This window comes from Lygodium microphyllum, chromosome 3, assembly GCF_053477565.2.
Source record: "Lygodium microphyllum isolate KBCC chromosome 3, Lygodium_microphyllum_v1.1.10, whole genome shotgun sequence".
In the NCBI taxonomy this organism is placed as follows: Eukaryota; Viridiplantae; Streptophyta; class Polypodiopsida; order Schizaeales; family Lygodiaceae; genus Lygodium; species Lygodium microphyllum.
This window is the reverse complement of record NC_141137.1, coordinates 171052069-171067103: the sequence shown is the minus strand read 5'-3', so window position 1 is coordinate 171067103 and position 15035 is coordinate 171052069. Positions and strand designations below refer to the sequence as shown.

General features: G+C 42.1%; 1 protein-coding gene across 3 annotated transcripts in view; it reads left to right on the top strand.

Annotated features, from left to right (window-relative positions):
* The window catches only part of LOC148039172 (protein SHORT HYPOCOTYL IN WHITE LIGHT 1-like), a 51462-nt gene that overhangs the window by 20390 nt on the left and 16037 nt on the right, over window positions 1-15035 (top strand). For 2 of the 3 annotated variants that reach the window (XM_087675063.1, XM_087675064.1), the window contains exon 2: window positions 4198-4386. In XM_087675063.1, coding sequence (XP_087531189.1) covers window positions 4198-4386 — 189 coding nt within the window. Of the gene's footprint in view, window positions 1-4197; window positions 4387-4588; window positions 4720-15035 lie in introns of those variants that run through there. The other variant, XM_087675065.1, reaches the window with a different exon arrangement.

Here is a 15035-nt window from a genome sequence, read left to right as displayed (position 1 = left end):
CCATCGCCTCTATAGTCTTGGTAGGCCATTGGGCAGCCAACGTGTACCTTTTGTCCGATGTCTTGGCTGCTTTGGGGTGGGACGCCTTGGGGTACATAAACATCACCATGGTTGGCCTAACCTTTCAGCTTAGTTTTGGGCCTGAGAGGGGGTGTTGAGCTAAAATATGCATTACTTGCTGATTAGCCTCTTAAACAGCCCCAAAACACACTAAAAATGCTATTTTAGAGTAAAACCCTAAAACAGGGAGTGGTTCGAGAGAGTTCAGTGGAAACCCTGAAACGGGGAGCAGTTCGAGAAAGTTTAGTGGAAACCCTAATTTTTGGGGCGCCCTTCCATATCTATAAATAGATAGGCTGCCCCCATCCAGCCATCATTCTTGTTTGCAGGTTACACCAGCCCACACACCCTCTGTTGCTGTTGGTGCCCGGTTTTCAGCCTAGCTTGCCTCCATCTGCTGTCCAGCCATTATCGACTGCAGCCACATCATCTTCAGCCTGTCCATTGGTGTAGGTGACAGCTCTCAGCTGTAGGCGACTGCTCCAAATTGTCCCAGACTGTTGTTCAGCCTGCTGTCCATCATCTCCAGGGTCAGCCAGCCTGTGTTTTCAGCATTGCAAGCCCTGACACTCTGAGATAGTGTTTCAGCCTGATGTTTACAGCAGACTGTGCACAGTTTCCAGCCCCCGATCGGTGCTACACTGCTGCGTTTACCAGTTTCCAGTCTCCAGCCTGCTGCCATTCACTATTCAGCACTCCTACACTCCGACTGGTGGTCAGACTTGGGATCCGTCTTCGGTGGATGTCACACTCCGACATTGCTCTGCCCTTGAGCACACTGTACACTCTTACATTTATTTACAACATTCATTCACTTTAGAGTTGTGTTCTCTCTCTCCCTTTTTCTGTTTGTGTTTGAGTTTTTGTGTTTGAGTTTTGAGTTTTGCATTTAGGGTTTGAGTTTTGCCCTCTGTGTCTATGTCTGTGTCTGTGTCTTTGTGTTTTTGTCGAGGTCGTACACTCTGTGTGTCCTCAATGCAAACCCTAGCAGTCTTCTTAACATCATCTACCGCCACATTTGCCAAGCTATCATTGAGGTATACATTTGTCATTGCCTTTAAAATTTGTTTTACTTTCTTTCATTATTATAATTGATTTATGCATAACTATCTATCTCCGTATTCTAATTTCTCTCTAATATCTATCTTGATTCTCTCTTTTTTCCCCGGCCCCAAACCCCATCTCTCTTTATTCTTGAATCTTTGAAACTTGAAAGGCTCAATTATCTCTTTCTCTCTCTAACCTCCAAGTATCGTTAGTATACTTGTAATTTGTAAATTGTGGTTGTAGGTGGGTCCCTTAAATGTGGTGCAAGTTGTTACCGACAATGCATTGAATTGTCGGCGTATGGATCGTTTGCTTGAGGCCGAGTTTCCCACGATTGTGTGGACTCCATGTGCAAGTCATTTTTTGGACTTGCTCATGGAGGACATTGGAAAGCTCAAGTGGGTGTGAAGAGGGTGGTTCACAAAGCTACATCAGTTGTCACCTTCTTCACAGTAAAGGTAAAGGTGCTTGCGATGTGAGCATAGCACATTGGAGTTGAAGAAGCCTTCTTCAACTCGCTTTACTTACATGTGGTTATTGCTGGAGCGCCTTTATGAGGTGCAGTCCACCTTGCGCCAGACAGTGGTGTCTACTTTATGGAATGAGTGGGATAAGCATGAGACAGAGGAGGCCAAAGCCATGCAGCGCTTGTGCCTCAATGAGCAGTTTTGGCAAAAAGTCCGTGCCGTTGTCATTGTTGTGACTCCACTTTATAGGGTATTACGTATGAGTGATTGCGAGGGGTCTACCGTGGGTCTTCTCGTTCACTTCTTTAGAGTGGCATTGGTAGAGGTACGTGCTTGTACAATGATCATAGAGACACAACGTGCATATATTTCAGAGATAGCAGAGAGGAGATGGGCATGGATGCATAAGTTCATCCATGGTTTTGCCACATTGGTACATCTGGCCTATAAGTCGCCAGCGGTTATGAATAATAGTGTTCCGTTCGGACCTGCTTGCTTATTTGACTCGTGTGGTCCTTGTGGATGACTACAATGCAGTGTTGGAGGAGGTAGGATGCTATGCAGATTAGAGAGGGCATATGGCTTTTGCTTCTTCCACTTGTTGAAGGAGAGAGTCATGTGAAGCCTTTATTTTGGTGGCAAAACTTTGGATACGGGAGACCCTTCAGCCCTTAGCCATGAGGGTCTTTGCCCATGATTGTGTCAGAAGTGGAGCAGCGGTGGAAGCATAAACATGTGCTGAAATAAATTGCTGAAACACAAGACAAAAAGAGAAAAGAAAAGAACACGATACAGATGAGAACTCAGATGTATGCACGGGAAATGGAATCCATATATCTGAACACGAGACAGTCGCATACAACAGTGAGTCACTGTGGCTGTGTGGGCACTGGCACTGGCTCTGGCTCCGCTCTCCACAGAGTCTGCAGATGGTGAAGTGATTGACTGAGAAGGAGCCACTGAGTATAAATAGGCTGAAAAGTTGGGGAGCAATAATGCTGGTCGGACAGCATTAATGCTGGCCGACTGGTGCATAAAATGCCACACTAGGAAAATACCTCAAATACCTAATAAAATGCCCAGCCCAGATCAAGCTCAGACTCACACATGAGCTGACAAATACTCTGCTAACAGATTGCTCTTCAGGTGCATGTGAGAGAAAGTGGAGTGCCTATTCTCTCATTTATACAAAGATTTGCAATTGGCTTAGCACACGACAGTTAGAGCGGTTGGTCTATTGCCGCACTAACTTACGCATGATGAGGGTTATGATGAGCATGGGTAGTTTGAAGCAAGCAAAGTTTAAACACTTAATCATAAAATTTAAAATTTGTTGTTTTAAACTTTGAACTTTGAAGTGTACTTTATAATTACTTTAGCATTTACAATCTTACTTGCATTGTGTAGGTGAATGTTGATACATTCAAGTTGACGGGCCACACTCTTCCGAGTGTACATCAAGAGGTGGACGACAGGGAGGAGATGATTTTTGTAGAGCTCTATAGAGAGCTTATAGTAGATAATATTCGTGATACTCGCAATCAGTGTGCTCGTGGGCAAGGAGTTCAAGTAGGTGGTAGTAGGGGCATGGCCATTCGATGCCCTCCAACATCGAGGAGGTGTGGTTTGAGTGGCTTGTAGACATATGTAAGGCGAGGCTCTAGTAGTTCGCATCCTGTGCCTCATGATGACATCCCCTGCTTGCCTATATAGCCGCCACCTAGGGAGCCATCATTTGATGATGATGGTAACCTCATCAGTGAGGATGAGTATGAGTGTGTCTCATCATCTGATGCCAAGAGTCGTCTTCAGACTCTCTTGATGAGCACTCAGATGGTTCTGATGATGATGATGATAGTGATGCCTCATCATAGATTCATAGGTCTATTTTTTGTGTCTACTATCATTGTATCCACATGCATGATGCCACTATGATACACTAGATTGTAGTTATATCGTATGTTTTGCGTAGCCCATGCGACTGCGATGGTCATTCTCATGTATTCATCTTATTTTGTAATGAAATGGCTATATCCACTTTAAACATGTATTCTATAATTTAATGATTTATGGTTTTTAAAAAAATCATGTTAATTTTTTTCGTACTATTATCGTACCATACCTTATAAAATCATAAGGTACCATTTAATACTGTATTTTATCGTACCATACCATATCGTACCTTTTGTACCTGACAACTATGATGGATATCCTTTGGAGCAATCCATACCTTGCGACTTGCGAGTTGTGACTAAGAGATTTCAAATCCGATGACCCCAGCAAACTATACAATAACTCAGTGATCTGTGGCAAGGGAGACTATCCTTCATGTGTGCTTGTTGATGGTTGTGTAAGTCCATACATAGGCTTGACCTCCTGTCCTCTTGCTTGGACAATACCAAAGCACCAAACAGGCTAGAACTGACATGAATTCGTATGTTGAATGATTTCCTAAATTGATGTGGTGAGAGTCTGTAGAATGGCATACCGCTGTTTTAATTTCACTTGACCTCTTGGATTATTTTGATTGTTAATATTTAGTTGGGTTAAAAGTCATATTCAGAGTCCTTAAGGCTTAGAACAGTGGGCTGAGATTTACTTACATTCGATTTCCTCGAAAAAGCTTTCAGGGACAAGGTCTGGCCAACAGAGAGTTAAATGCACTTTTTATGAAGAGACAAATGAAGAAGATGAGGAAGAGTATAAGCTTGATTTTGTTTGGCAAGTTGTAACCAGTTGTATAAGAGGCATATCTAAGCGAACAGCAAAGGTTGCAAGGAATCTGGTGCCACCTATAATCTCCTCAGAACTGGTGAGTTACCATCAGCTGTACTTATCTGGTACTTTGATTCCCAGATCCCTGTGTGATCAAGCAGATGCATAAGCAAGGGATATTCCATAAAATCCATATGTGCTTGTCAAAAATATCTCTGAGTGTGTTTGTTGTTTTTTATTGTAGTCTTATTTTCATGCCTCATTTAATATAAACATGAGGATGCCTTTCCTTGAATCAGGTTGTAGACATTCTCAATTGACTAAGCTGTTGATCATATCTTCATGATGCAAGAGTTTGCTCGTCGATTCTGGACAATCAAGTGTGCTTACTAAGCAAATCCATCTATGCAAACTTGTATGCATTTTGGTCAAGACTTCATTGCTGGAGCTTGCTTGACAAAGTTTTGATGGAGCTTTTCCAATTTGTATAGAAAGATCCTTGGTAGTGCCATTGCTTTTGAAGGCTTGCGACTTGCTGTATGTTTGTGCATTGGTATCAAAGTGGAATGCGGAACTGTGAACACAGTTTGAGTGTTCTCAACTGTGGGGTTGCTGACCATCTCCTGCAAACTTGCCAACTGCTCTCTCTTTGGTTGCTTCTCCAATATTTACAACCAATCTGAGATGTCAATTTTAGGAAATGTCAAAAGTGACCTTAGTTTGGGCATTTCAGACTCTTCACAAAGAGTACAAGTATGGACACCAGGATGCCAAACATGCCCACAACGAGTTGAGGAGAATAGATTCTTTTTCCATTGAGAGTTTCAAGTTTGAAGCATACAAGAGAATTCTCTATAGTACTTAGAGAGTTCTTAACCAAAGAGGTCTACTTCCTAAGGCTTATAGACTCTTTTGATGGGCGAAACTGAAGATGGGAAAGCCTAAAGCTTGGGACAGCGAAGGGTAGCTTCAGTTGAGATGTCCTTTACAAATTGGATGTGGGCAACAAAGATAGAGGGACTGAAACATGCGAAAACGAGGTTGAGACTAAATGGAGGGCAAGAGTCTATTTATAGGAAGTTTCGGGACCTTGTAGTGTGGGCACTGTTTAAAACTCTCTCAAATTGGGTACCATTTTAGGGATTTAATTAATTAAGTATTTTTGGGGCTGTTTAATTGGGTAATTTAGCATGTTAGCTCAACTCCCCCCTCAATCCCAAAAACTAAGGAAGAAAGAAAGCTCAACCCGAGTTTTGAGTGTATGTATTTTTTTAAAATATAAAATTTTAAAATTGTATTTTTTACCCCATCTCACTGTATAAAGACATATTGTTGTAATTTCTCAGCTAAGAGTAAAAATCAGCACTAGCACAAAGCTTTGGCTTGCAATCAGGTGCCTCGGGCCCACCAAATCAAGGGATTGAGTGGTATCCCGGCAATGGAACCATGAAACCAGCCTTCCTTCCATGAATGGGTGGTAAATTCCTAATTACAACCTAATTACAGCAGCAAACAAGTAATGTAAATTTGAAAATACAAATTTACCTACCGATCTTGGACAATGCACACCTGATTGGCCCAAAAATTGGTGCCCCTTTCAGTATTTCTTTAGCTTTATTGAAAAAAAAGTTGATTTACAATGGGATTCTCCCAATCCCTTTCGGTATTTGAACTCCTCTTGCTGTCCAAAGTGACCAGCAAGTCTTCAATCTATTTTGCCCCTTGATTTGGGCAGTTAATTAGCCTTCACTCACTTCATAGACAATGGAAATGCCCCAAATTCAAAGGCTGGCTAGTCCTTCACCTGAATTCAGCTGAAATTCACCTTTAACCTTGTTGAATCCAAGTCTTGAGCTTCCAATTTTTGGCACGCTTTCTGAGGCTGCTGCTAAACCCTAATTTCTGCTACAGATTAGGGTTTACAACAGAGAAATTTGAAATTTCTCAGCCTCCAAGGGTCCAAATGTTGAGATCTTCGGAGCAAGGCTGTGAAATGGCTGAGAGATGAGAGGGAAAGCTGTAGAGAGAGAAAATTCGGAGTTTTGTCGTGAAGAATGACTGAAAATCAGTCAAGTGCAGCTGTTGCCTTGCCACAACAGCATGTAGATACAAAGAACTGAAGAAAATCAGTCATCTGCTGCTGCTGCCCTGTCTCAACAGCCTGTAGATATTGTCTCCTACTGGTCTTCTTCAACCCTTGACTGCCTTAGAAGGTCCTCTAATAGCTGCAAATCGGACCAGCAGCCTCCCCCCCCTCTCTCTTGCAGACTGAATTTATAAAAATGCCTCTCCCCAGCCTCTAAAGACGTTTTTCAGTCTTGCACGGGCATTTTTGACAAGTGGTAGCCTTTCCAAATGGTTTTTCGAGCATATTTTATAATGAAATATTAATTTTCAGCCTTTAAATACTGAAAATTAATCTAATAATTATTTCGATGCCCTGAAAAATAATTTGACTGACCAATAATTAAATTGGCTAGGCAACTTCCATTCCCGAGTGTCTCTGTGCTATCTTTGACTATCAGATTGGCGTTAGGTACTATTAAATGCCGCTTCTCTAGTGTCATCAAGTGATATTTATGGCCAAATGGATGACCTAGGCCAACAACTGGCATCGGATATCACCAAGTACTTGTGTGGCATAACTTATAGCAACTTTTGCCTTTGACATCCTATGATTTCTTTGGGTCTTGGGCTCATAAATTTACTTTAACTCCACTTGCACCTCACATGTGCATCATTTACTTAATCATGTGATTAAAAATTAATCCACATGTTAAGTGAGGTTTCAAAAGTACATGTCCTCATGATAGCCCTCCCCCTTGAAATCCTTGCAATTGTCCTCGATTGCACTACCAAATGCATCAAAAGTAAAGTACTACATTGGAATTTCCATAGGGCATCATAATCAACATAACATTGCCCACTGCTGTTCAACCATTCCATATGCCCAACATATGCTGAAAATTACCAGCCAACATAACATAACATAAGACTCACAAAGAATCTCAAAAACATTGCCAGACTATCATGTGACATGTCTATTTCTCATGAGGTCAACTCATTTGGCAAAACTGACCCATAGCGTAGCATAACCAAGCATAAACCATGGCTAAAACATCAATGGCATCATAACATATGTTGTTGTCCATGGAACTAGATGTAAACCATTGAAAACTGAGCATAATCTGATCATAAACTGATCACTTGCTGATCTGAGAACTGATCACAAACTGCTGCAAATGTGACCCTAAACTGATCACAAACTCATTGCAAAAACTGACTAGCAATCAATGCAAAAATTGATGTACAACTAATCCAAAAAGTGACCATAAACGGTTCTCAAACTGATAAAAAATTAAGCTGAAACTGATAAAAATTTTTGTCTCAAAATTGAGGCAAAATTCATGCTAAATTGATCATAAGTTGATGCAAAAGTATTGTTCCAGTGCCCGGGTGAAACTCATACTCATTTGCATACATCTCACAGTGACTAGTACACTAAGTAGTGATCTCATGGCAAACATACTGTCAGTGCAGTACCTTGGATGCATGCTGAATACATCCAAGATCCACTATATACGAGAGTTGTCCATAACTGGAGGAGTGGAAGTGCTTCCTCCCCCTTGGGCACCAGGCAATACTTCGGACCCTTGCTCTGCTGAACCTGACGAAGCCCGAACTAAAGTCAGCTCTAATTGAAAGGCATCCAGGTAAAGCTGCAACAACTGAGGATGGTCTACCAAGTCATCCTCTTCCATCCATTTGGCATCCATTGGTGAAATTTACTTGGAAACTTTACCTTTGACCTTTGACCAATGGATTATTCACCTGGAAACTTTACCTTTGACATTTCTTTCCTTATGTGCCAAAATCTGCTCAGGTACCAAAACCTCGTCTAGCTCCTCAACCTCAGCTGAATTTTAGCAGGCATATCCTCTGGCACATCACCATGAAAAGACCTCAATAAACTGACATGAAAGGCCTTGTGTATCCACCAATGTGGAGGTAATTTCAGTCGATATTCCACATCGCTGATCTTCTCCAACACCTGGAAGGGCCCATAGTATCTCATACTCAACTTCGGATACAATCTTTCTCTTTCTTTCATCTTTTTCAGCCTTGCCTTTTCAAAATGCAGCAATACATAATCACCCTCTGGAAGTTGCAAAGCACATCTGTGTCGATCAGCTGCCTTCTGTTGCTTTTCTTGCGATCTCTGAAGTGCATATTTTATCTTTGCATAGGCTACATCCAAGTTTTCTACCTAATGATCAGCCTCAAAGATCTTATCCTTAGTTTGTAGAATAGGTGGTACCTTCTTGCTACCCTCAACCACCTCAAATGGAGCTTTGCTCGTAGAACTCTGCATTGTGTTGTTGTAAGCAAACTCAACCAAGGGAAAATACTGCTCCCACTGTGTCTTGTGGTTTGAAACATAGCACCTCAAAAGATCTAACACTGGAATTTGCTTCCTCAGACTGACCATCTGCCTGCGAATGGAAGGATGATGAGAATTTCAGTGTGGTACCCATAATCTCAAACAAGCCCTTTTAAAATAAACAGGTCATCCGGGGGTTTTAATCACTAATGATCGACTCTAGCATACCATGATACTTAAAGATGTGCTGCAAAAACAATCGTGCCATATGATCAGCCTTTATTTTCTTTCTGACCGGAATGAAATAGGCTTGTTTGCTAAACTTGCAAATGATAGTTCATATCCCATCATTCCTTGTAGGTGTCTTAGGAAGCTTAAAAATAAAGTCCATTGCAATGCTCTGCCAAGGCCTATCTGGAACAGGCAAGGGCTGCAATAAACCCGGCATCTTTTGCCTATCGTGCTTTTCCTTTTGGCATACGATGCATGTCTTAATAAACTGTTCTAAATCATGCCTCAAAGCCAATAAAAGAAATGCTCCACTGCCTTGACCGTGGCATCAATACCTCTGTGTCCTGCATCCGGAGGAACATGACTTTCAGTGATAACTCTAGGCCTTAATTGCTTTGTGACACATAGTCGTCCATGCATCATCAGAAATCCATCTCTTAGCTCAAAGTGTTTATGCCTTTGGCCATTGCAAAGCTGATCATAAACATTAGGAAAGTTCGAATCAACAACATATTGCTCTGTCATGGCATCCAACTCAGTGTGATAAACCATGTTGATGGCTGAAATTTGTGGCTTACGTGACAGTGCATTAGCCACAATATTCTTTTTACCATCAATATGTACAATCTGAAAATGAAACATAGAGAGAAAATTTGCCCATCTCATATGCTTCCATGACAACTTTGTTTGCGTCAGAAAGTACCTCAAAGTTTGATGGTTTGTTTGCACTGTAAAATTAGCCCCCAACAAATAATGTTTCCACGTAGAGAGTGCATGAATTATAGCCAAGAGCTCTTTCTCATAGACCTACAAATTCTTTTCTGCCCAGCGTGGAGAATTCGGCTCTCATAAGCCACAACTCGGCCGTCCTGCATAAGAACAGTCCCAATGCTGTTACCACATGCATCACATTGAACTATGAATGACTTCCTTAGATCTGGCAACACAAGCACATGAATTGAAGTCATCTTTTCCTTCAACTTTTCAAATGCTGAAATTTCCTTAGCTGTCCATCTAAATGGCACATCCTTCTTCTGCAAGGCATGCAATGGAGATGCAATTTCAACAAACTCGTGTACATACTTCCTGTAGTAAGAACATAAACCCAAGAAGCTGTGGATCTCATGCACATTCCTCAAAGGTGGCTACGATTGTATTGCTTCAACCTTTGCAGGGTCCATGGGAATACCATCAGCCGATACAATATGCTCGAAAAAGTGGATTTCATGTAGGAAGAATTCACTTTTCTTGTCATTGATAACCAGCCTATGGTCACACAGTTCATTCAACACAATATCAAAGTGTTTTCTATACTCCGCCTCGTTTTTTGAATAGACAACGATGTCATCAAAGAAAGCGCCCACAAATCCTCTATGTGGCCTGAAGATACGATCCATCATCCGATTAAAAGTGACAGGAGCATTCGTAAGTCCAAAAGGCATAACAAGAAACTCATACAATCCAAAAGATGTCCTAAAAGCTGTCTTGAGCACATCTTCCAGACTAATGCGTATCTGATGATACCCACTTTTCAAATCTATACGGCTAAATACGGCTGTCCCTTGCAGTCTATCCATAACATCATCGATCTGTTGGGAATAAAGGCCCTTGTGCCTTTTAATGTGCTTGGGTGTGAACACACCCTTAGCACTTGTACTTACACATATATATATCTATCTAAAAAACCTAAAGTGGTACACTCGTTATTGTACCAAAAAATCATGCACACTCTCTACTCAACTCTCTCACTCTTTGTCTCACTGCATATAACGAACATTGATTGCCTCGATCTTCGTGCCTCCCAGTCACTACAAATTGGTATCAGAGTAGGTAAGAGATAGCTTAGGTGTTGCAGGAGTTCCGGGTGGACTCGACAAGCAGCAATCGACAGTCGATAGGTGCAGGGGAGTTGTAGGCAGGCTCGTGAGCAGAGGAAATAGTCGACAAGTGCAGAAGAGGCACTTGACTGGTACAGAAGCATGACAGGTAGTAGTAGGCACGACGGACCAGGCTCATGGACGACGATTGTAGCTAACGAATGACTAGCGGGCTGCACGGATGCGCTGATGGGTGACCACGTGACAGGACAGCAGGCGTGAAGCAGTCGGGTGCAGCTAACGGGCCAGGCAATTGGTTAGGTGCAGGCGTAATGGACGTTTGATGCATAGACGACTAGAGGCAACTGCTGCGCGACACGACAGTAGGCTCACGCGCAACGGGCACAGGGTGCCGGGCTGCATCAACGATGGGCAGCAAGTCAACGGCCCATTTTCTTGTTCTTTTAAATCTTATTTTCTTCCCCTTTACCGGGTGTTCACATCTATAAACATAGAGTGCAAATCTGTGTCTTGAAATTTAGGGGTTTTTCCAAATTTGGTGCCTGACACACATTGCAGTGATCTTTGGACCAAAAATTGCAGACATTGAATACACAGGCCTCAGAAATTTGTGGGGGTTCTCAAATGCAAGTTAAATTTTTTGCTCGGATGAGTCAATTTCATTGAAATTTGTGCAATCTTGGCCCGAAAATTTGGGGCTTTTCCTTGATTTGGGGATTGTGATGTAGGATAAGCAAATTTGTCTCAGAAATTGTAGAAATTTGTAACATTTTGCCTCTGACATTTGGGGCTTTTCATGTACATGCAAAAATTGGGCTGAAATTTACCCAATTTCTTGACATTGATGCACATTGGACTCCGTGCAATTTGGGGCTTTTGCAGTTTGGGCAAAATTTGTGCACCATTTGGTCATTTTATGTACATGCGGGTTTAATTCCATGCAATTTGGACATCTAGTACCTTGGTCACTTGTGTGATAGTTAGGCGTGCATTTGCTGAAATTTTTGGTCACATTAGGGCTGATTATCATGGCTGGCAGCAGTGACATCAGTAATCTCATGCACATAAAGAAGCTTGAAGGAGCACATAACTTTGCAGTTTGGCAAAAACAGTGCTACAATATCTTGTTGCAAAAGAAGCAGGCAAAGCCGATCAAAACCAAAGGGCAAAGCTCGTAGACATGGAACATGACGATTGGGATGAGTTAAATGACCTTGCATGCTCAACCATTGAGCTATCAATTTCTGATGCCTTGCTGTTTAACATTGAAGGTTTGGATTCTGCATATGCTATATGGACTCGACTGGAAGAACTGTATGCACAGAAGAGTGCTGCAAGCAAAGTGTATTGGCTGAAAAAGCTTATGGAAATGCGTATGAAAGAGTGTATAGCAATGTCTACTCAGTTGAGTGAGTTTAACTCCATTTTCAGCGAGTTGGTTGCCTTGAAGTTCTTGATTGATGAAGAATTTAAGGCTACGTTCTTGCTTTGTACTCTTCTAGAGAGTTGGGATACATTCAGGGCTACTATGAGCAATTCCAATGCGATTCTTTTGTATGCTGATGTAGAGAGTGCTCTACTCATGAAAGAAATGAATTGGCAGAACAATGCATCTAGTAAGTCTTCTAGTGCTTTGCATACTAGGGGTAGATCACAGCAGAAAGGCAAATCTAATAGCAAGGGACGCAGTAAATCATGTGGCAAAGATGTTGAATGTCATCATTGTGGCAAGAAGGGTCACTTTAAACGTGACTGCTACAAATGGAAGAAAGAGAAAGGAAAGGGCAAGAAGACAGATGATAGCAAGGAAGAGAAGAAAGAGGGTCAACCCAAGAAGAGCAGTGTCAAAATTGAAGAGATGAATGTAGTCACTCATGACAGTGACAGTGGGAATGACGTCCTTTTAGTCTCTTCACACTTTGGTGCACATGCTTTACTTGTAGATACAGATAATGACATGCATACCTGGATTCTCGATTTAGGTGCTTCCTTTCATGCCACCCCTCATCATGAGTGGTTCTCTGTCTATACAAGAGCCAAATGAGCTCACCCTCGAGCTTGGGAGCTAGTAGCACTTTGGGCCACAACCTTATCCCATGGTTTGGCGTTCTATATCACTTGCCCACAATGGAAGTGTTGGCCAACGGGCCAAGAGTCCAAGAGTGGTGGTCACACAACAATGAATGTGGGCAATAGAGCATTGAGTCCTATTTATAGGACTTGGCTCGAAGTATCCTTAGCGCATTCGCACTAATTTACTTTGTAACCGCTGTGACCAATGCTACTAGCACCCATCCGGATATTTAGGGAGGTAACAATATTGATCTTTTATGGCATCCAACTCAATGTGATATACCATGGTGATAGCAAATCTGAGGCTTATGTGATAACGAATTAGTCACCACATTCTTTTTCCCATTTATATGCACAATTTGAAAGTGAAACATAGATAAGAAGTTGACTCATCTCATGTGCTTCTCAAACACCGTAGAGCCAAACGAGCTTACCCTCGAGCTTGGGAGCTAGTAGCACTTCGGGATAGAACCACATTGTTGAGAAACCACTTCTTCAGCTCACACACTTCATTTAGGGTTTCACACTGACAGTCCCAACAAAAAGGGCTAGTGTCTACATTTTGGCCACTTTTTTAGTGGGTGTCCACACAATAGTGTGCCACCCTAGTCAAGTTATGCCTATAAATAGGTAGTCACTTCATTCTTTCTTGACTCCTATCTCTCTCTCTTCAATCATTCTTGACGACCTTCTTCAATCACCACCACCGCTTTCTTTCTCTCACTAGCCCCTTCCACTACTCCCATATTCCTTTTGGAGGACATTGTGGTTCATGGCTCGTGGCTGCTTTCATCCTTCTACTTCAGGCGCACTGTTCCAACATTAGGCCTTACGTTTGGAGCATCTTCTACTTGGCGTCACTATCATCTGCTTGGCGTCAACGTCCTTTTTTTATGGGCTTCACCTTCACCTGCGTTTTGGCAACTTGGCTTCTCCATCACATGGGGTTATTTGTTTATCACAGGGGCTATTTGGGACCTGTGCTTTTGCAGCTGGGCTGCTTCTCCATCACTTGGTATTGCTCGTCTATCGAAGGGGCTGCTGGGACCTAGGTTTTTGCAGCTTGGCTTCTTCTCTATCACGTGGCGTTACTTGTCTGTTACAAAGGCTACTAGGACTTGCGTTTTTGTAGCCTGCCTCATTTTCCATCATCAGGCATCATTATTATCCACTTGGTATTAGTATCTGACCTGCTCTCATTGTGTTTGACAGCTTCGACACTTTGGAATTTTCGTTTTGCTACCTAGGTCACTCCCCGGCATCAGAGGATTGGGTTCGCTCCCTTGATAGCTAGTGATAATCTTCCACATCTTCAACGACATTAGAGGGTTGCGATCTGTTTCCTCAACATCCGTCTTTCACCTTCCAGTGATTACTTCGATAGTCCACTGCTTGGAGGACCGTGTTTCGCTCTCTTCATTGTACAGATTTCCACAGGTGCTCCCCCCTAATTCAGATAGGACAGTGCAATTATCTTTTGAGCTTCGACTCCGATGTATTAGTTTTTCTTTTCATAGTATGATTCAATGCATCATCATCAGGTTGTTCTTGTGTTTCTGAGTTTCTCTTCTCTCTCAGTATTTGTCGTATACACTTTGTGTTACTCCCTGCAAACCCTACTGTCTCTCTGCATTGTTGCTTATTTTGACATGGTATTAGAGCATACTTGTTATTTTTTGATACACATCCCGAGGTTTGGCGTTTCATATCACCTGCCCACACCATCTCGGTGTAGGGAAGTGTTGGCCAACGGGCCAAGAGTCCAAGAGTGGTGGTTACACAACAATGAGTGTGCATAATAGGGCATTGAGTCCTATTTATAGGACTCGGCAGACCTAACCTTGAAGTATCCTTAGTGCGTTCGCACTAAGTTACTTTGTAACCCCCTCGACCAATGCTACTACTGCCCATTTGGATGTTGAGGGACGTAATATATCGATCTTTAATGGTATCCAACTCAGTGAGATATACCCTGGTGGTAGCAAATCCGAGGCTTATGTGATAATGCATCAACCACCAGATTTTCCTTTCCTCCCCATTTACATGCACAATTTGAAAGTGAAATATAGATAAGAAGTTGGCTCTTCTCATGTGCACAGTGCTTCTTAGACAACTTAGTCCAAGTCAAGAAATAGCACAATGTTTGATGGTTAGTCTGCACTATGAAATCAACCCCTAAAAGATAGTGTTTGCATGTTGAGAATGCATGAATTATAATAAGTA